Raw genomic sequence first — 21,576 nt, 5'->3', positions numbered from 1 at the left:
CTCGTTGGGAGGTCATCTTGATTTCTGGCCGCGGCACTTTTGAGCTCCTGGATAATGTCTGGTAAGATCAGCTCGGCGACCCGTCCCCATTGTCGGTGGACCGCTACGGCTTATCCAAAGTCCAGGGCCCAGGCCGCTATTGCCATCATAAGCTTTTGTGTGAGCAAAGGTGAGGTCCGACCTACGATCCGTAAGTTAGTTGATAAGTCGCACACCAAAGACTGGTACACGTCTCGGCCTTCTGTTCGGGCATTCCTAATGCTTCGGACTAGTTCGACGTGAAGTCGAACTGTGTGGAATCCGCCTGGTTGCTCGCCCGGTGGAACATCAGGTGGCCGCTGACGTACGTCATCAGAGGCTGGCCATTGGGACGCATCAGTGTCTTCTTCATGGCTCCATTCTTCGTTTCGATCGCCTTTAAATCCTTCGTATGGATCGGCTTCTCCATGGTCGGAAATTTCTTCATCGGGCTCCGAGGGTTGTTCGGATTCCTCGTCCGACTGTTTCTTGGACGTGGAAGGTTTCGTTACCTTGGCCGGTGGTTTAGGCGTCGGCTTAGACCTTTCGCCGTCATACCTGCGCTGGCAATTAATGCCTGCATCCGTATTTCGGCTGCTTCGCTGTCATAAACGCGCTGCATATACGCGCTTCGCTCTAGCACTCTTGTTTTTGTCCAGCTTATGTGGGCCGGCGTCGGAGGTGTCGAGGTCGTCGGAGGATGTATGTCGTTTAGCCGGGTTTGGTTTTGGCATTTTGACTGAAGGATCCGACTTCGGTTTGGTCGGTCCCTTTACGGGTTCTTTGGTCGCCTCCTTTTCGGCTTCCTTCTTGGCTTCTTACTTAGCCTTTTTCTTTTCTCTCCGTGACAACTTAGCCGAGTTAGCCGGGTTAATCACTTTCGAGTCCAGTAATGGTTCGTCTTGGACTTGCACGGAAGGTTCCCGTACCGGTTGGGGATTCTTCATCTGACGACCAGTTGACGTGTTGTCCTGGAGGTCGTTTTTGGGTCCGGCGCAAGAAGTTTCTGCCGAGTCGTAGCAGCCTGTTGTTGTGCCGCTGGTCGGTGCTTTTCTGCCCGGTACCGTTCTCCCATTCGTTTCATGACCTCTGCCATCCTTTGGGTGAGGCGTTCGTGTTCCCTACGGACTTCTTCCGTATTCCCGACAAGGCTGGCGCGACGTGACTTAAGCGAGTTCCAGAGTTCTTTGTCCTCTGGAAATGCGATGTCGACACTCACGTCCTGTTCCGACCGTGTCAGGTCCTGGACATGCTTCAGGGCTGGGTCGTTATGGAACTCTCGTGAGAAGTCGTCAGCCGTTTGCTGCTTCTCTTTACTTCACTTGCCCGCTGTCTGACACAATCATCGAAATTTTATCGGTGAATAAATGTCCCGGTTGGGGAGGCATTTCCAAGGTATAGGCGGCAGGGGTCGACTTCAAACATTCCAGAAGTTGTTCCTTAGTTCGGACTGGTGGAGGTGATTTCGAGAAGAAGAGACGTCTCCGTGGACCTTTCTCTTCTGAGTCGTCTGTCGCTTTTGACTTCCTTACAAATTTTGGTGATCCCAATCCTCCTGGTTGGTGGACTGTCCGACCATCCGGCGTACGCTCACCCGTGGAAGGATCTTTGAGTGAGAGCCCTGGCAAGTTGCCGGTTGGGTAGGTCGTGCAATCGGCTTCTGTTGACCGTCTTGCGGGGTCGCTGGTATTTTAGAAGTGTCCATGTCTGCCTGCTCAAATGCTCCGACCTCGAGCTCGTTCCCTTGGAATTAAAGTAACCACATCCAAGTAGCACTGGGATATCCGCGTTGTTTGGTTGGACTTGGAAAGCATGATGGCTCGTAAATCCTTGCAGCGTTACCAGTACGGTGCAACTGTTATTTACGGTGAAGGCAACTTGTCCGCCTACGCCTAGTATTTGAGTATAATGGCCAAGAGGTTGCAGTGTTAGGCATTTCGTTCGCAAAATCGCTTCTCGATCAGCGAGGTTTTAGCTCCGGTATCGAGCATCGCCATTGTGGGCGTTGGTTCGCCTGGACACACGCAATCCAGACCAGTCTGGATTGCGTGTGTCCAGGCTCTGACGTCTTCGGTTTCTTGTATGTCCCTTTTTCGAAGGTGGCTTCCCGTACTGTCGGTGTGACGGGAATCAAAGAAACCGCTCCGCAGTCAGTTGGCGTCAGTGAGCCTTGAATCGGTTCCACTTCGGTTTGGACCACTTCTTGTTCTTCGGGTCGGTTCATGACTCCGCCCTCCGGCACGTTGGCGGTTTCGAACCGTCGGTTTATTCTCGTATTCGTTCTTCCACACAGGCTTCCGTTGGTCCCAGTTGTGACCACATGTAGTCGAGTTTAACAAACGTCCGAGATCCAGCTACTGTTCTTGGCGGTCGTTGCTGAGGTTGGAAGAGGTCTACTGCCTCCGGTCGAGAGTAAGTGGGTACCTGTGCTTCCAGAGGGACTGCTTCCCATTCTTCATATTCGACCGGTTCTTAAGTCATATCATAGGCTGCTATTGTCGCAGCCTATCGATCCGTTGCGCGTGCGGATAAAAAACTCGCGGGTAGTTTCTATTGCCTCTTTGCGTGAATCGGCGTCCCGGTCCTCCGCGTCTTGGCCCTTGTCTGGCCTGCTCGGTTGAGTTTCTTCTCACCGGCAGTCCGGTCCAATTTCCGTGGCAGGTCCGTTCTGCGTCACTTTCTGTGGCGGTCGGTGCAGTCGCATTGTTTGCGCTGCGTACTGCGTAGGTGGGGCGTTTCCTGCGTTCCGACCTCCGACGTTCCAATGCCAAGTTGATGCATCGGATCGGCCGTTCCGGGCAATCTCTGCCTTCCGACCTCCGACGTTCCAACGCCAAGTTGATGCGCTAGGTCGGTTGGGTCGGGCATTCGTTGCGTTCCGGCCCGGATCTGGATTTCGCCGTTGTTGACAAAAATCCCGAGTCGTTCTGCCATTGTTCTGGCGGATGCGGATGCAAATGCGTTGTCAGCCTCTTCTGTTGAGGCTGACAACGCATTTGCGAATTCTGCTTCCGTACTGGTGTGAGTTAGACCAAGTTGTCCGACGAGTACATCTAGTCGTTGGATGACTTCGTCTTCTGTTGCAGGTGTGGGCGATTCTCTCCGGTTATGATGCAGTTGGTTAGTGGGGTTATCCTAGTCCGGTGGTTTGGTGGGATGTTGGAGGTCGAATGGGTCACCGGGGCTCACCGACCTTAGGCGTTTCCCGAGGAGTTTCCCCGAGCCGGCCCGTTGTTGGGCGACGGCGAGCCAAAAAGCTGGTGCGGCGGTAACTGTTTCCGTTGTTCCGGAGATCCCTGTTGACCTCCTCCGCTATTCCTGCGGCTTCCACCTGACCCATTTCCTGAGCCGGCTTGCTGGTTGTTGGCGTTGGAGCGGGGGACGGCACTATTTGTGCGCAGAGCGGGTTGGCCGATCCCAACGGTTCTCCCGTCAAGTATCGCGTATGCCAATCCTCGTACGAGCGGCGATTCGGGTTGTCTTGTACCCGAGTGCCTACGAATGCGCAGCGTGCCTGGTCATAGTTGCTAAACTTGCAGAAGGGGCAAGTGAAGCTGTCCGCCAGCGTCCATTGGAAGAACAACTGTTCCATTTTATCCGCGTAAGTCGTGAACTGTCGAGCACTCTGTTGTGCTTGTGTAGGTCTGTTGCCCTGTTGGTTTCCGCCTCCGCCGCGGTTGGAGAAGTTACCGCGGCCCCGATTTCCGCCGCCACGTCTTCTTCGGCAACCATAGCCTCCGCCGTTGAATCCTTGTGTGGGATTGTGGCCTTACGCGGAGTATCCCTTTTTTGGGTTTTGGTTATAGCCAGAATTTCCGTTATTCTGATTACCTCCAGAGCCAGGACTTGGGCCTCCGTAGTTGTTCAATGGGGCTCCCGCTGCTGGCAGGGGTGCTGCCAGGGTGACAGCTGCCACTCCGGCCCAGGTCCGTTGCTGGATTGGCGCCAATTGTGCTGGTGGCGTCATCGGTGGAGTCGGCTGTACGTATGTTGCCGGTGGACATTGGTATCCCGGCATCATGTACGGCTGTTACACTGTCGTTTGGGCTGGCACTTGCGGTAAATGAGCTGGTGTCGGCGTCGTCGCTTGGACCCGGGCATAGTCTGTATCCCGTGATCCTTTCACCACTTCGTACATCTCCTTTCCGTTGACGAACGACGTATATAGTCACGCAGTTCTACCGGGGTCGCCGGCACACGAATCTCCAAAGCTTCTCGTAGCTTGGGTTCGTGGATATTTTCCTCCAGGTTGAATAGTGCCATTTAGTCCGTTATAGTGTCGAATCGCGACCTGATGTTCATCGTGGCGTCGTAGTACTGTTCCGGTATCTCTTGACCAAAGCGGTACTTTCGTTTCGCCATGGCGGTCACGGCATTGATTTCTTTATTCATGTCCGCGAACTGCTTTTCGAGCTTAGCCAACCATAGGTTGACCGGCCACCCTCCGGCTGGTTCGCTGTCGGCGGTATCCCTGTGCCATTGTGCGGCCTGGCCTTCGAGTCGCGAGATGAGGTCGGTCTTGAATGTATGGTCAGGTTTATGCCATGCCCTGCTTCCGCGTAGAATCGACAGATCTGTTTCAGCCATCCTTCGATTTTGTTGTGGGCGCCGTCAAATTCCGGCAATTTCTGCTTGCGTCCGCGGGGACATACGCGAATCATCGTTTCCTGGAATACCCGACCGGCTAGGTTAGCCGCTTGTTGGGCATCCACGGCAGGCGGTGGGGCAGGGTTTGCTTCCCAGTCTTGTTCCGGGTATCCCGGACCTTGTTGTTCTGGATAGCCATGATTCTGTTGATCCGGGTATCCGTAATTAGGCTGACCTGGATATCCCCGACCTTGTTGGTCTGGATATCCGGCCGGGTAAGGTTCCGGTTGAGGAGCTGATGCTCGTGGGGGCCGTTGTTTCTGCTGATAGAACCCAGCAGGGAGGTCGTTAACTCTTCCGAATTGACCCCTGTACGGCATTCTTGGCGGTACTCGACCTTCTGTGGGTCGGAACGGAGGCGCTCGATCATACTGAGGATCTTCTGGGTGATCCGCGGGAGGGCGCTCCGGATTCGGTTGTCCGCTTTGTCCTCCTTGGGGAAGGTCATTGCTGTATGACCTAGCCCGGGCCCGCTGATAATCGGAGTCGCTTATTCTCAAGCGGCCAAAGTCATCCATGTTGGGGTGGGAACTTGTTCGTTCTCCCAGTGCCGTCCTGCGCCCCATTTGTTGGGCGGTTGTCCGTTTGGGTGGGACATGGTGGGCGCTGGCGCATGCATCCTTGTTTGCGTTGCGTTCGTGATACTTGTGTAAATATCAGCTGTGGCAGTTGTCGGTGTCGGCACGTTCGACGTTGGCACATGTGCCGCAGTGGACGTGTTACGTTCCGGTTCTGGGTGGTGAGGCAGAGGCTGTTGCTGCGGAGAAGTTCCAGTGAGTGGAAGTTCCAGTTCCAGTGGAGTCACTATGTTTTTTGTAACCACACCCACGAAGAAGGTCGGTTCCTTCTTCTCGGGCTCCTTGAGTTGGATGTCTCACAGGAGGTTACGGACTTTCTGCGACGGATAGTAATCCGTTGCCATCGAGTTCCTGTAGGATGGAAGTTCTGCCCTGGTTGTTCCAGGTGCTAAGTTTCCTCCTGGAGGCATCTTACCTCCGTGTCCATATCGTGTCCGCGTCGAGGCCGTAATTGTACAGGTCGTTTTCGCGGCGGGTTTCCAGGTGAGCGATGCGATTCTGTTGCGAAGTTCACTTTCTGAGCTTCCGCCAAGCTGTATCCAGCTGTGCTCGGAGTTTCTGTTCCTCCTTCCGCACGTCGTCAAGTCCATAGACATGGTCGGTCAGCTGGGCGTTCGCCTGTGCGAGGTTGGTAATGGCCCTACTCGGTCACGGGAATCCGGTCGCTGGCATTAGTGAGCTATTAGTGAGCCATTATTGAGCCAGGGCCAACTGTCGTCCGGCCCTGGCCAAGAGAATTTCCATCTCGGTCTAAAGTTTTTCAATCAGTTCCCGTTGCCGGTCGACCTCGTTGTCGGCCTGCTTGAGTTCGACTATGTATCTTTCGACCTCATTCCGGTACACTTCGGCCTCTTCGTTGGCCTGGTTCAGCTGTTGGTGGAATGTCCCTGCTGCTAGTTCCGATTGGACCAGTGCTGTTTGTGTATCAGCCAGGTCTTTGTCCATCGTGGCAAGCTGTCTTTTCAGTTCAAAGACCGATTCCACGGACCGCTCCAGTGTGCCTTTGAGTTTATCGACCTCTTCGAAGTCGTAACGATATGGGTTGTCGGACCTCTTGAGGTGATATTCTAGCCGGTCAATTCGTCGTTGTTGATCGGCTATAGCTTTGTTAGCATCCGCGTGTTCCTTTTTCCATTTCCTTCGTTCGAGTTTATGGGTGTCGTGATCGTGATATCTGACCTTGCGCGGAATTGACAATTTGATCGGGTAGCACAAGTTGTGTGATTAACTTCTGGCACCTTGCACGGACTAAGTCGATGTCCTCGATCTTCTCCGGCGGCGTAGACGCAATCCACTTCTGTGCCGTGTACTCAAGCGCTCTGGCTTGGTACTTGTGATCGTCCATGTGGGACTTCACCGGCGTATGGAAGAATCCATCTGCGCAATTAGGACGTTACATTTCCGTTGCGTCGAAAACGTCATCCAATGGTGGTGGAGTTTGACTACCCGAGTCGCCGAGTTCAAATATTGCTGGCGACTGCTTCTTCAGTAGGCCGACAGGTCGATTTGTTGGCGACTTGTCCGACTTCATCGTTGGTTGAGCTTCTGTTGCTCGGGTCGGCTTGTATCCGGTCGGCAAAGGTCGACTTAACGGTGAAATAGCCCTTTCGTTAGGCATCGGTATGTTGGTCGGTGATCCGGCTGGGTGAGGTCCACTTCGTGGCGGCGCCTCTGTTTCTCCCATTTTGACCGGAAGTTTGGTCAGCTGGACTGCCGTTTCCGACCTGCTATCTACTGGGTTCTGTTCCAGGGAGGTAGGTTGTACTTGACCGACTTGCTTAGTTGGCGACTGTTGTCCGACCTTCGAGGTTGGTTGGAGCTGCCCAACCTCAATTCCGACTTGTGTTGTCGGTTGAGGTCCGACCTGGTTGGTCGATGGACATCCATCCTTCCTGGTCGGTGAGATCCTTCCGACTTCTGTTGTCGGTTGAGCTTTACCGATTTCCTTGGCCGGTGACTGCTGTCCGACCTCCATCTTCTGTTGATGTTGACCGACCTTCGAGGTCGGTTGCTGTTGTCCGGTCTTGGTCGGTGGAAGTTGTCCGACCTGGTTGGTCGGTTCAAGTGGAACCGACGCGAGACTTGTTGCTTCTGTGCAATAAATTCAACAATCCTTTATGTGGGGATGTTGAATTGAATCAAGAACGTCTTTGGTTCAGGAACTTCCCAGGGTCAGGATGGTCCGACTTGATGTTGTTGTTGATGTGTCTGTAACTCAGTACGCATACTGTTACAGTACACTAGTGCTGTACCTACGTCACAGTGATGCACTTCATGGAATATGTTAAGTCTATGGAAGTTTCCCTACACGCCGATTGGCTGCCCTCAAAGTACTGAAAATCGTGCGTTCTGACGTCCCAAGGAAGTTCGGCGATTTTGCGCTTATTTCCCGCAGGAAAACAAATTATTTTTAGATCGATCAGAGATGTTTTCTGGTCGAAATGTTAATTTTTAAGCCGTCAGGAATCGTTTTCGAGAATTCAGGAATTTTTCTGACGGTGGAAAGTCCGTCAAAAGTGGAAAGTAATAGTATGACCGACCTATGGTCGGTTATCCAGAGTGGTCCGTTAGGTCGGTAAAATTAAGTTTCTAGGTCGGTTTCTCCGACTAAAACTAACTTTTCACCGTAGAAAACTTAAATTTCTTTGTTAGAAATTAAATTCAGCCGTTAGAAACTAGGAATGCTACCTAGGTTCGACCTGTGTCGACCTGTAACCAGGACTTTACCGGTATGTTACTGGTGTCCCTGCAGGTCGGTGATCCGCCGTTGGGAGGTCGAAAACCGCCCTTACAGTTGCGAGTCGCCGTTCAAGATGAAGGTCCCTGTTAGCAGAAGCTGTCCGTTCGCGCTGCAGGCTCTCGTCTGAGCCTGATCCCTCAGTTGAGATGGGGCATTTCCCGTTCATCCTTTTAGGGCAGTCAGCCGAGTCGCTCGTCTTGTGTAAAAGAGACGAGAGACAGGGCAATGTAAGAGTGGCAGGGATCGCTTTTGCGGTCAACCTGTTGCTACCACAATCGCGAGACAGTGAGGCTAGGCTGAAGCAGAGACTGCGTTTGCAGTCAATCCGACAACAACCTTCAGGTTCCTCAGGTTCTCCGAAATCATGCCTTTACCGTCTCTTCAAAGGATCCGGTGGACAGAAAACCGAACGATCTGCTTACCATATAACAGGCAAGCGCAGGGAGCTCACAGAAGTCTTTATTGACAAATAAAGGGAGCAAATACCGCGTGATTGCGGGAGAGAAAGAATAAAGAGGCCAATGTCTCGCATGAAAATCAACACGTCAAGTGTCTGAGAGCATGTTCTATCGCGTAATGAAATGTAGAGAAAGAAGTGCTGGCGGCAACGTCGTGCTGTCCAGACATGTGTGATGTGATGCGCAGACTGGACTCGTATCCAATTCCAAAGCGAGCGTATAAGCGCTGAGTCATACTGCGAGAGAGGAACGAGAGAGCAAGTATGCTCAGTGAGTGCGCACGCGGTAGATCCGCTTGGGCGGAGAGGGCAGTGCAGTCACTCACGTACGTACAAGAGAGGGCGAATCAGCATTTGTGCGTTGGTACGCATACGCAAAGTGGCGTATCTACCACGCAGGCTGTCGTGCCTCTAACAGTAGTAATTTTTTTGGCTATGGCTATTTTGCCGCAGTATAACAATAGGGGTCTGAATAGCCCTCAGGCTATTTTGCCGCACGCTGCACCGGAATAGCCAGTTGGCTATTTTGCCGCACTATGGTGGGCGAAATAGCTTGTTGGCTCTTTTACCACACACTGCGTTGAAATAGCTCGTCGGCTATTTTGCCGCACTGTAAAGAGGAAACAATTTAGAGAACCGAAACGTCCTTTGTCGCCTGTACGGTATTTTCCGAAGTCTTCTTTATGCTCAACATTGGTGGAACCGCGGACTGGAAACTGGGCACCATACCGCAGCAGTTTAGAACCTTTTTAGGAAAGGCGGCAAAAGTGACAGTGTGAGACGCACTCCCGACTGTGTGCTATTCCCGCTGTACCCAGCGGCCAGCGCACGCACCCATACTGTTCTGCACCTCTTGTACCTTGCTGCCCTATCCATCTATTGCGGAGATACACGCACGAGCTGAGCCACTTAGCTCGTTCCTCTACCGCAGCATGGCTCGGCATTCATCGCTCACGTTGGATATACGAGCTCAGTCTTACTATGCGCACGTGTTACGTATCCATAACAACGCTGCCCTGTCATACCAATACCATTCTTCAAGCAAGGTTTACTTACTCTCGAAGAGTCTACGAGAATCGTATCCAGATTTTGTCCAATACTGGCTCTTGTTCTCTTCTCGCGTACTGCGTGGTATTGGTTCTTTCATTTGTACAAAAGGTCCTTGGCCTGATGCCGCTGTGCTTGCAAAGTACATGTGTTTTCCTTACACGGATTTGTTAAGGAGGCGGAGAACCCGTGGTTGACGGACACAGACTGATCGCAAAAGCCCTCCCTGCCTCAAATGTTCGATATTACTATCATCCGCCGTCTTACAGCTATAGAGATGGCTGATCGCAAAGTCGTTCCCTGCTACACTTGGTGAGCCAGTTTACTTTCTCATCTGACTGGTGAGCGGGCATTCTTTCTTATAACTGGTGTGGTTTTCGCTTATTGAAGGGACCGGGCTTGTTAAAAGAGCCTGCGGCGCGAAAGATTATTCCCTCAACGAACGGGTATCTTGGCGTTATTGGTGCTCCAACCAAAGTTTTTTGTCAGTCTGGGCGTACACCGTGCTGTTCAGCTGTATTTCTTGCTCAGTCGATATTGTGCGGCTGAAAACAGCTGTCACAAGTTTAGCGCATCAAAAACGCAAAAAAAGTTGCATGGGCAAAATAAACGGCGCACATTTTTGGTCCCTGGACGTTGTCGTTGGTTTGACGACCAAACCGTTCGGACGTCCTGTTCGTCCGGACATTAACAGCACATTGCCAAATTCCAAAAGACTCGGCATCTCCGATCAATCCTGCCGTTCCCGGCTGTGCCAATCCCGGCTGTGCCAATTCCGGCTGTGCCAATCCCGGCTGTGCCAATCCCGGCTGTGCCGATCCCGGCTGTGCCAATCCCGGCTGTGCCAATCCCGGCTGTGCCAATCCCGGCTGTGCCAGTCCCGGCTGTGCCAATCCCGGCTGTGCCGTTCCCGGCTGTGCCAATCCCGGCTGTGCCGTTCCGCATCGCACCGCAGTGAGTATTCCCCGGCTGATTGCCTGTACCGTATTCACCGCGTCCCGTTTACCGAAGTGTGACGGTGACCGGGCTGACATAGATAGATGGGTAAATCTGTCCGACGGTTTTACGTGCAGAACGGCCAACTGGATGAAGCCGACGTGACTTTACTGGAAGCAGCACTTTCTGGTTCCGCCATCGACTGGTACGGGAACCAGTCGACATTCGAGTGTGAAGAAAGCTCGCCTGTCAATGAATGGCTTTACAGATCAAGCGACCGTTTAGCGAACGCTTCACCGGAGATGAGCAACCACATCTACCGCTTCGGGCAAGAAACGCCGGAGCAATATTTCATTGTCATAATGAACATAAATTCACGTAGCTGTCTCTCGGAACTGCTGGCCCAGGAGTACTTACAGAATAACCGAACAGGCATCATAGTGCGACTTGGACATTGGGATGCCGGAAACTTCGGCGGACTTCCTGAACCAAATTCGACAATTCAACGCCAGAAAAGCGAAGTGCGATATGCCGACTGGGAAAGCCATCGGCCGAATGCGCCAGAGGCCCAAAAGTGGGAGCGGGCTATGCGTGCGTTCGCAATAGGGATGCCGCCCGTGCAAACCCGAGACCCGATGCTTATTACGGCGGTAATGGTGGAATCAGCCGGTAACAGATTCACTAGTCAAACGAAAGTTACAACGCAGGAAGCAGCAACGGAAATGGCGCCAGTAATAACCGGGGTCGAAGGGCAAACACAAGCCAAAATGGTCCGAACCCGCCGGAATTAAACCAGAACCAACAGAACCTGGAAACGAGCAAAAGAAATCTGCTCAGGCACGGGACAATCCAAAAAAGTATACTCTGCGGCTACTTTATGTGGGGGAACCATCTCAGCGATACATGCGCGTACACGTCCCAACGTCGTCCCAACATGTTACGTACACGTCGTACGTCCCAACATGTTACCCGAACCGGGGCTTAGTACATGATCTGGCATCAGAGTCATGATGTCGGTGGCCCAATAGATGCGGCAAACCCGAACCATGCAACCTTTGGTTGCACCGCCGTGCCCACGAGGAGCGACAGGTTACAAGGTGTCCCCATCTTACCACCCGGCAGGCCCGTAGCGAGGTCCGAAGGATGGGGGGTGCGCAAATCGGCTGCGCCAGTTGCGCCCATTTTAAGTTCGTTCTGCGCCCACTGCGCCCGTATAATTAAGAGTCTGCGCCCCTTGCGCCCCGCATTTCCCTGGACTTCGCTATGGCTCTGCTCCCGTTGCAAAGCCGACAGTAACCGCCCTTGCGCCACGGGCGCACTCATTTCGGCGCCCGCTGCGCCCTCAAAAAATCCCTTGAATTTTGTGCCCGCGCGCCCGTGCGCCAGATTCGGGCGCAAAATAAATTCAGAAGTTAGCCGAGGAGGGGGGTGCGTACGCCCGTGCGCACCCCCCTCGCTACGGCCCTGCCACCCGGCACCGAAACTGGAGCCAACGTAGGGAGCCTACCGGACGGCGGTGGGTACTACCCTAGCCAAGAGCGTTGCCAAACAATCTCCGGCCAAAAGTGAGCGAAATACCAGTTGGATGGCGTTTTTTTTGGTATACCGTATTTATCGAATTAGAAGCCCAGGGTTACAAATATTTCAAATGACCCACGGGGTGGGCTCCAATTACGGGCATGGGCTTGTATTTAGGGGGGCTTCAATTTTCAAACCAGCTTTTGGCATTTTTAATATGGGCTTTACGGTATTTAATTAAGCCCATGGGCTTCTATTTCGGGGGGCTTATAACTTTCAAACGACCTTAGGGGTGGGCTCTAATTACGGGGGGGGCTTGTATTTTGGGGGGCTTCAAATTCGATAATTACGGTATCTATGCAACCCTCATACCCTGGACTGGTTTCCTTTCACACCACTAACGTTGGTGGAATTCCTCCGGTTTACTCGACGGGAAACCTGTATGGTCAGTGAACACCGGTGGCTCAACTGACCTCCTGCCACCAACCAAAGACCCGGATAAGGATAGCCCTGTGCATCAGAAAACCGTCACGTGGAAAGCGCAAGAAACCGAGATTGCGCCAATAAATTACCGCCCGGTAAAAAAACTTTTGTCGGACTAAAAGCCCAGAACGGGACCGTACTAACCGTAAAAGTCAGAAACTAACCATAGCTAGATTGGCTTACACTGCCAACAACTGCGCAAGCGAACTGCGGCCCGACAAGAGAACCATGGACAGACTGCACAGAACCGAGCCACCCGGAAACAATAACATAGTCGTTCGACCTCAACGCCAGGTACCATTAGACCGACTGACGACGATAACGCCGTCGCTTTGCTCGGTATATGGTCATTGACCATCCGTGACAAGTTCGGTTTCCCGAACGAAGAAAGGCATCAAGATCAGTGGGTCTCAACATGATAAGAATATCTTAACTGAACCACATGGCACCCAAAATGGAGTCTTAGGGCTCGTCTCGAATTCGAAGCGAATCTCGGTTCGATACAGCAACTCCACCTCGCGAGGTGGCTTCGCGTACCGTATCTGTAGGCGTGGCCACTGCATACAGCCACCTCGTGCGGTTGAGCAACCGTACCATAGCGAGATTCGCTTCGAATTCGGGACAAGGCCTTATAATCCGATAGCAATAACGCTGCCGGGGTGTCTGGTATCCATAACGGCACCCGATTGATCGGTGCCAACAATGTCGCCGTGACTCACGGGTTGTCTGCCGTCAATAACGTCGTGCCTATGGTGACCGACCGGTGCCTATGGCGACGCCGGGTCGATCAAACCAAAAGGGCCACAAACATCGTAAAGGCCATCGGACCTCGTGGTTCAGCGAGACATCGCGCTACAATTTCCCAGGACACAATACCTTCTGGACTCTTCACCATGTGTACAGGCTGTACACATGTACGCTGTACAGTACAGCGTATGGAATGCTGGTCAAAACCGCGAAAGAGTATCTCGGTAAAGCTTTGGATGAAACGTCTGCATAAACCGCGGACATGGTTGCCTCCTACGGACCCAGGGAAAGGAACCCGCCAGCGGCAATGACAGTCGCTGAATGCAAAAAGGCTTACGCCCGAGCAGAATGACACCGGAGCAACTACCCATTCCACTGAGCACGCCATAACCCAAGCCGCCCCGTCGGTCTCCAGCATAACCGATTTGTTGCGCAGAAACGTAGGCCATCATGCAAAGTCCCGACGGAGCAATCTGCCGACCGGACTTTAAATCCTCCCAATCCGATGGTAACCTCTGTCCCGGTGCCAGAAGCAGCCAGCAGTGTTTATATACGTTTAAAGCTAAACGGGTGAAAACCATCAAACCTGTCAAGATCGAACCGGTGCCGGGCATAGCGCCGTTGAGGTAATACCAGCGCAGAACGTATTAGTTTTTGTCAAAGTTGACAAAGTCCATCCCGATGCCCGAGGCATCGGCACCAGTAAAGAAAAAGCCGAAGAGTATTTTCCGACAACCCGTGGCTTCCCATGTTAAAGAACGGAGTCACAGAAAAGTCCGGTATGGGGACGTTTTTTTGAGCTACGGTAAGGCCAAGAGTGGAATAGCAAACCGGTTCAGACCCGAAGGACAAACCTGAGGACCAGGAATTAACCTACCCGATTAACCCATTTGACCGCTATAAGGACGCTCAGAACAGAGCTTCTTGTCAGCCAATTAAAGCTGAGTCCGGGGTCAGCTTGTTTTTTAGGCGAGAATGCGGTGAGCCCAGTGAAACCTCAATCCGGTCTTGAGCGCCCAATTGGTGCCACAATAAACGGATTTCTTTAGGGACGGAATGGTGCACCAGGCGCCAAATAGTGCCGCGGCTTCGAGAAACTGGGGCGACTTGGCTTCACCCCAACAGGGTGGCATGGTACCCACTTAAGCCGAATGTCAACCAAAAGAACGACTGCACGGCCCCAGAGGACGACTTTACAGCGCATGTCAACGGTGACTAACCCAACTTCACCGGTCCGGAAACCGACATCTCCGGAGGATAATCCGGCTTTACCGGCGAAGAACTGGAAACCCCCGGGACAACCTCTGGACCTCTAGACGCTGTTTTAAGCAAGTAACGCTGTTTTACAGAACTTCCGACACTTTACCGTACAGAGCGCATTGAAAGTGCGCGGCGAGACAGGCTACAATAATGGTGTGTCAAAATAGCCAACTGACTATTTTGCCGACCATAGTGCGGCAAAATAGCTGAGAAGCTGTTTTAACGCAGCGTGCGGTAAAATAGCCAACAAGCTATTTTGCCCACCCTAGTGCGGCTAAATAGCCAACTGGCTATTTAGCAGCAAACACTGCGGCAAAATAGCCACTTCGAATTTTTTTGTGGTCTTGTCGTGTTAGTCTGCATGTTCCTAAGTACGCGTCTGCGCTCTTCGTATTTGCAGCGTTCAGAGTAAATAAACTGAAAAACCTTTGGTGCAGTGCGCATGCGGGAATGGTGGTGTACATAGCTGGTATTTGCAGTGGCGATAATACGAGTACATAATGAAAGAAGAGGTAGTACTGTTTTATTACCCCGCTTTTATGTAATGTAATGTAATGTAATGTAATGTAATGTAATGTAATGTAATGTAATGTAATGTAATGTAATGTAATGTAATGTAATGTAATGTAATGTAATGTAATGTAATGTAATGTAATGTAATGCAGTTTATTGTCCTTGCAACGAAGCGACTGCCCCCTCTAAGCTTCGGACAGCGGAGAACAAACCAAAATGTTAAAATAACATCGAAATGCAATACCACGAAAACTTGAAAGCCAGCGGAAACAAGCATAAACCAGAAAAACATCAACACATGCAAAAGCAAACATCAGCACATGAAAAGCACTTAAAACTGCATGTTGTCGGTACGGTTGCGATAAGTTGCTATTATTGTGGAAAAAGGGCGGGGAGGCGATCGCGCTGGGGTCGATGCATAAAACCAAAACCCACCCATATTAGTAAAATTACCATTTTCAAAAACATTTCCGTAATAAAACTGTGGGAAAAAGGAAAGCACCGACACTTACGCACGTAATCGCCTTTTTGGTAACTTCTGCACCTAACTCGCAACCAAAATTACTATGATAGGTATAACCCACGTATAACAAGACAAAAAGCTTTAAAGAGAACATTGAAATAAGAACGGTAATTACACTACACTTTTTTTGAAAGCTTTAACTGAGGGTAGATCCTTCAAGCTCACTGTCTTCAGAACTTCAGTGAACGCGTTCAAAGTAACGTAGGCAATGGGTTGTAAGGGAAGATCGTTCCAGACGGACACAACGCGGTTCAGATACGATTCATGGGCGGTGGTCACCGTTCTACCACAAATTGTTGTCGGAGCCGGTTTGATTGGACATGGATGCTTCATCAGACGTTCTGATATCCTGGTGTACCCTGCAACAGACTCCAGCACCGCAGCAGAAAACTTTAGCGGCAATACAATCAGGTCACCCATTGGAACCACCCGAAAAACCAATTTGTACATGAACATTAGTGTTTTTTTCAAGCGTCGTTTGGCTAGGTCATCCCATTTGAGCTCTTTCAAACGCCCTGCGTAATTCAACACGTTATTGCCGAGGCGCAAGGTTTTAGTGAACCTTCTCTGACAACGTTCAATGATTTTTGCCGACTTCTTTAGCAATGGATGCGTGGTGAAAAAGCAATAAACAATAACTGAAAGGACTAAAGGCTCGAAAAGTCGTATTCGAGCACCGTAGTCACTGTATCGAAAACGTGATTAATGTAGCTAACTTTCCGGTTGCATTTCTTTGAGACATTTTTGCTGTTAATGTTGAAATTCAGTTTTTGATCAACAAAAATTCCTAGGTGTTTCACATGGTCGCACTTTGGGACGGGAATATTATTGATACTGTACTGATAGGAGAAGGATGGAGCCTTCTGTTTCGAGAACTGAACGTGGGCGGACTTGGCAGCGTTAAGACAAAGCTGTTTATCTGTGAGGCAATCATTCAAAACGGATAGATCGTTCTGTAACAACAAACAATCCGAGGCGTGGGAAATAGGACGAAAAACAACTATGTCATCCGCGAAAACAAAAGAAGCAGCGCTTCCGTTTCTCAGTGCAATATTTCGTGCAGGCAGTGTCCGGTAGTTTTGACATAAGCAGATTTACAATATTATGCAAATTGCTCTGTTTAAGTTTTTTATTTTTTTAAGGATTTTTTAAGTATATCCTATTGATTGTGCCACTTCATTAGACATTTAAACTCGCGCAATAATACAAGTTCGTTCACAAATTTTACTGCTGTGTTAGGATTTAACAGTTGTTTTGCGCATTTTACTGTGCGTAGCGCAGGCAAAGCCCCAGGGTTTCGAAAGGGTAAGCTGTACAGTTAACTAAGAAGCGCGATTTACGATAGATCTTCGCGCTTAGATTTCCTCGAACGTTTCCAAGTACTCACCTTAAATGATTTTTTACCGGATGACAAAAAATCTATTATACGTAGTAAAACAGATTGTTTCATACTCAGTGAAGTATGTGTCAATTTGAGAGGAATATAGCAATATCCTGACAGTGCTGACACCACTAATACGACAAAAATTAAAAAACTGAAAAAAACGCTTTCAACAATTTTCAAAATGTAATCCAATTCCCGATGCCCCACCGGGCGGATTAAACTTTGTCCCAAAATAGAAGTTCCTGAAATTCCTTTTTATTTTTATTCAACAAGGCTCAAGTGGTAAAAAGGGTAGAGAGGGAGCGTTACGGCGTGCCGGGCAAGTGCGTGTGCACTTGGTTTTGTGGTGGTTCAATGGTGGTTCTATGTGGTTCTATAGGTTCACCTGATTCACGGGGTAGAGTGGTAGTGTGACAGCGTGCCGGCAAGTGAGTGTGTACTTGGTTCTGTGGTGGTTTTATAGGTTCAGAACCAGTGAACCACTAGTGTCCTAACTTGGACATTCTCTCTGAGAGTGAGAGTGGAGAGGCCAACGTAATGGACACGTTCTCTCCTGATCGGACTACGGAGAAATGCCTCATGCCCTGCCAGATCCAATCCCGGAGAAAGCGCGCATCGATTACATCGAGCCACCAAGTTCAACAGTGGCCAGGCAATATCCGAGCGGAGCTCCTTGCCAACGGATGAAAATCTCCAACACGGACAAAGGATGGGCATTCGTTAAGGCCGACCTACAGGCGTTGTCCCAAACGGGCACAACTCACGCTACAGGAGCTTTGGCTTTTCAGCTCATCGTGAAATGGCAGGGCCCAAGGTTGTCCAAGTCCAGAGTCATGCTTTACATCCAAATTGCCTACAACGGGGGTTTCGTCCTAAGGACCCATACGCCCAACGTGGAAACCATTTACACGTATTTAACCGGCAAAATCGTCCGGACCGATGAACCGTCCGCCGGACGCTTTTGCCTGTAAGCCGGTAAAACCGTCCGACGGTCCAAGAAAACGTCCGCCGGAAATTTTGCCCACCCCGGTTTTTATGCTCTATTCGATCTTCTGCACACCCCAGAGTGCATATTCGGGGGCGGACGGTTTTGCCGGACTGCATATTCGGGGCCGGACGGTTTTGCCGGACTGTATATTCGAGGCGGACGGTTTTGCCGGACTGTATATTCGGGGCCGGACGGTTTTGCCGGACTGCATATTCGGGGCCGGACGGTTTTGCCGGACTGTATATTCGGGGCCGGACGGTAATGCTGGACTGTATATTCGAGACGGACGGTTTTGCCGGAGTGCATATTCGAGGCGGACGGTTTTGCCGGACTGTATATTCAGGGCCGGACGGTTTTGCCGGATTGTATATTCGGGGCCGGACGGTAATGCTGGACTGTATATTCGAGACGGACGGTTTGCCGGACTGTATATTCCGAGCCGGACGGTTTGCCGGACTGTATATTCAGGGCCAGACGGTTTTGCCGGATTGTATATTCGGGGCCGGACGGTAATGCTGGACTGTATATTCGAGACGGACGGTTTTGCCGGACTGTATATTCGAGGCGGACGGTTTGCCGGACTGTATATTCAGGGCCAGACGGTTTTGCCGGATTGTATATTCGGGGCCGGACGGTAATGCTGGACTGTATAGTCGAGACGGACGGTTTTGCCGGACTGTATATTCGAGGCGGACGGCTTGCCGGACTGAATATTCAGAGCCGGACGGTTTGCCGGACTGTATCTTCAGGGCCGGACGGTTTTGCCGGGTTGTATATTCGGGGCCGGACGGTAATGCTGGACTGTATATTTGAGACGGACGGTTTTGCCGGACTGTATATTAGAGGCGGACGGTTTGCCGGACTGTATATTCAGGGCCGGACGGTTTTGCCGGATTGTATATTCGGGGCCGGACGGTAATACTGGACTGTATATTCGAGACGGACGGTTTTGCCGGACTGTATATTCGGGGCCGGACGGTTTTCCCGGACTGCATATTCGGGGCCTTTGCTGGTGGAGATTCCGTCACTTCATTGCATTGCTGCGCTTCTGGCGTTGCACTCGACGGCATCTCAACTTGAAAAGAACCACATGTGAAAAACATAATTATTTGGATGAACCATACGAAAGTGGTAACCTGTGCAGAAAAAGTATGAATAAAGCTGAGGGGAAACCAGCTGCACAATTTCGATACCTTTTTCGGCCGCATTTCCTGCTTTTTGCTGAAATTCCATCTTAGTGGTAGATTTTCAGCTCTTAAGTCTTTAACATTTACTGTTTCCGTTGACTTGTCCAGTAACGACTCGATAACCGCCTTATGACCCCTGTTTAACAACTTGACCACTTTGAAGGGTCCAATAAACTTTGGCTTGGTAACACTTTTGCCTTCCAGCTTTCCACGAAATTTCTTGATATTCTTGTGGCGTACGAGCATGCCAGGGAAAATACTTCGTTTATTCTTTTGCAGCTTCTGATAAGCTGCGTCTTGCTTCCGCTTTCCTGCGGCTATGTTTTGCGAAATTTTGCTAAACCATTGTACATCTTCATCGCCTTCATTCAGTCGTTTGCAACTGCCAGAACTTTCGTCACCAGACCCGATGGCTTCAGATTCTTTTGTCTGGATTAAAATCTGGCTGGTCGCATCCGACTCCGGCGTGCGAGATAATCGTTGCTCCGCTTCTACTCCAAACTCGGTGGCTGTAAGCGTGGGAAACTTGCGAATCGTATCTTTTCTACGGAACATCACTTCAAAGGGGATTTCCTTTATCACACTGTGAGCCTTATTGTTTTGGCCCCAGATCACAGCACCGACATGGTCGCACCATTCACCACCTTTTTCAGTCACCTGTCGATTCAAGTCCCTATAGCAAGAGACGATTATATTTACCATGAAATTAAAATTAGGTATAGCCGCCTCGTACTCTACGTGCACTCGCCGGACCGTAGACTATGAACTTAAATTCCGTAAAATGCAAAATGGGTGGCAACTTCTACTTAATGTTAACTTCTACGATACGTGCAAGAATATAACTGCGAATGTGCATTCGCTCTCTTTGACGATATCTGCATGACCGAAGCGTAGCAGGAAGTATGCGATGATTTATTTTTCAAACTGGACCAGGCTTATTATTAAATTCAATTTGGCAGTAAGATTCTCCATGCCGCAGACACGTTTCCACGCTCAGGCAATGAGTTGCTTAACGCCTGACACTATAGGAAAAATATTTGTACTACCGGTTTTTTTTGCAAGTGTTTATTCTAACAAAATATAATTTTGCTGTTTATCGTAATTATTCTATTTTTTGATAAAGCCTTCTTATTTGCGGGGACTGTGCCCCGGCTATCGTTTTGACATAAAGGCGGAAAAGTAAAAAGATAACCATTATCTTTAAAATCGGTGAAAACACCCTGCCGGACAGACCGTACTGGTACAGAACACCACGATCGTTGCAGACCTTGAACATGTACGGCCTTCCGTGCCCTTGTATGAAGGGTCATCGCAGCGACCGACGGACGGACACTTACATGGGTGTAGACATATGCTGCCATGGCGCATATGTCCATGTGGACAGACTTGTGGCGCAGCTTGTGTGCAGTATTATGAAGTCTATGGCCATAATCCTTACCATTTAATTTGCCTATTAAGGTTTTCCACTTTCCCGCACGTGCGGGGATGCCGCGGTTGGGCAAAACGATGCTCGACGCCCAACAACCGCTCCATTTCTTCGTTTCTAACGTTCTTGAATTCTGTGCCTGCAAATGTAACTTCATGGTTTAACTTCAACTTGTGCATACCAAAACTAATTTTGGAAGACTATTATTCTCCACATAAACAACAGTTAAAGGTCAGCTCCGCACAAGGTCTAAGCAATGGATGAGTTACCATTACAATTGTCAGATATAATCGACTCAGGAATTCCAATAAGAGAGAAAGTGTGATGGAGCTTTTCACAATTGTCAGGGCCTCTTTGTTCTTGATAGAGTATGCGATGCGAAATTTCGAAAAATAGTCGATAATGGTCAGCAGGTACTTATGGCCTTTTGATGTTTCCTCCAACATAATCAAGTCATAACCCAACAGAGACCATGGCCGGGGTGGGACGGCTACTGCTGTTAACGGTTCCTTAATGGCATCGAGCCCTTTTCCTTGGGACTTGCAAACCTCACACTCATTTATCTAAAGCGAGCAAAAGATTGTTTGTAAATCACATCTTCTTGTATTCAAAAATAATAATTTAAATGGCTGTATTTTAAAAAAACTCTGAACAGTACCACGGATTCAACGGTAAGACGCATTCCATCCCAGAAATATTTTCGCCCAATTGTATCGAGCAAAGCGTCTTTTCTGGCATGCCTCAGGTTTCTGCAGCAAAAAGGAGACGCTGCCTTAATAGCAGTCAACTTTACGGTCTTTACAGTAAGTATTTTGTAGAGAGTGTAAACCTACTAAGTAGGGATAAAATCAATCTATTACAGAGTCAGATTTGCACGAAGCTCTCAAAAGGCAGTCTTCGTTTTGCAGTATGGTCTTCGTTACCGGTAAGTAGCGCTTCATTTTGCTTGTCCTTTTTTATTTACAAAAACGAAAAGATGTAATTACGGCGACGCTTACTTTCCGCCATATCGTTGTCGTAACCGGTAAAATAAAAGTGCATGACAGTGGACCTGATAATCTTACGGAAAATGCACAAGAACGGCGTAACTGTTTTCTTACGACAAGAAACACATCCAAAGTTTC

At 50.1% G+C, this 21,576-nt stretch overlaps 1 protein-coding gene across 1 annotated transcript; it reads right to left on the bottom strand.

The window, feature by feature from the left end:
- Positions 1-18,314: 18,314 nt before the first annotated feature.
- On the bottom strand, positions 18,315-21,576 carry LOC129601840 (uncharacterized). The gene is made up of 6 exons (XM_055500752.1): positions 21,451-21,576; positions 21,111-21,201; positions 20,728-21,015; positions 20,465-20,591; positions 19,033-19,699; positions 18,315-18,914 (listed from the first exon to the last, which is right to left on the bottom strand). The coding sequence occupies exons 4-6, from the start codon at positions 20,557-20,559 to the stop codon at positions 18,864-18,866; spliced, it is 813 nt and encodes a 270-aa protein (XP_055356727.1). The 5' UTR covers positions 20,560-20,591; positions 20,728-21,015; positions 21,111-21,201; positions 21,451-21,576; the 3' UTR covers positions 18,315-18,863.

Source organism: Paramacrobiotus metropolitanus, unplaced genomic scaffold (assembly GCF_019649055.1).
Source record: "Paramacrobiotus metropolitanus isolate TYO unplaced genomic scaffold, Prichtersi_v1.0 Parri_scaffold0000284, whole genome shotgun sequence".
NCBI classification, from domain to species: Eukaryota; Metazoa; Tardigrada; class Eutardigrada; order Parachela; family Macrobiotidae; genus Paramacrobiotus; species Paramacrobiotus metropolitanus.
Note: the sequence above shows the minus strand (reverse complement) of the source record. Positions and strands in the feature narration are given on the sequence as shown.

Coding starts and splice junctions, on each gene's coding strand:
- LOC129601840 (XM_055500752.1), bottom strand. CDS start 20,559: ATGGAGCGGTTGTTGGGCGTCGAGCATCGTTTTGCCCAACCGCGGCAT. Junction 19,700..20,464: donor CTTAATAGGCAAATTAAATG/GTAAGGATTATG, acceptor CTCTTGCTATAG/GGACTTGAATCGACAGGTGA. Junction 18,915..19,032: donor AGGAAATGCGGCCGAAAAAG/GTATCGAAATTG, acceptor GTTCTTTTCAAG/TTGAGATGCCGTCGAGTGCA.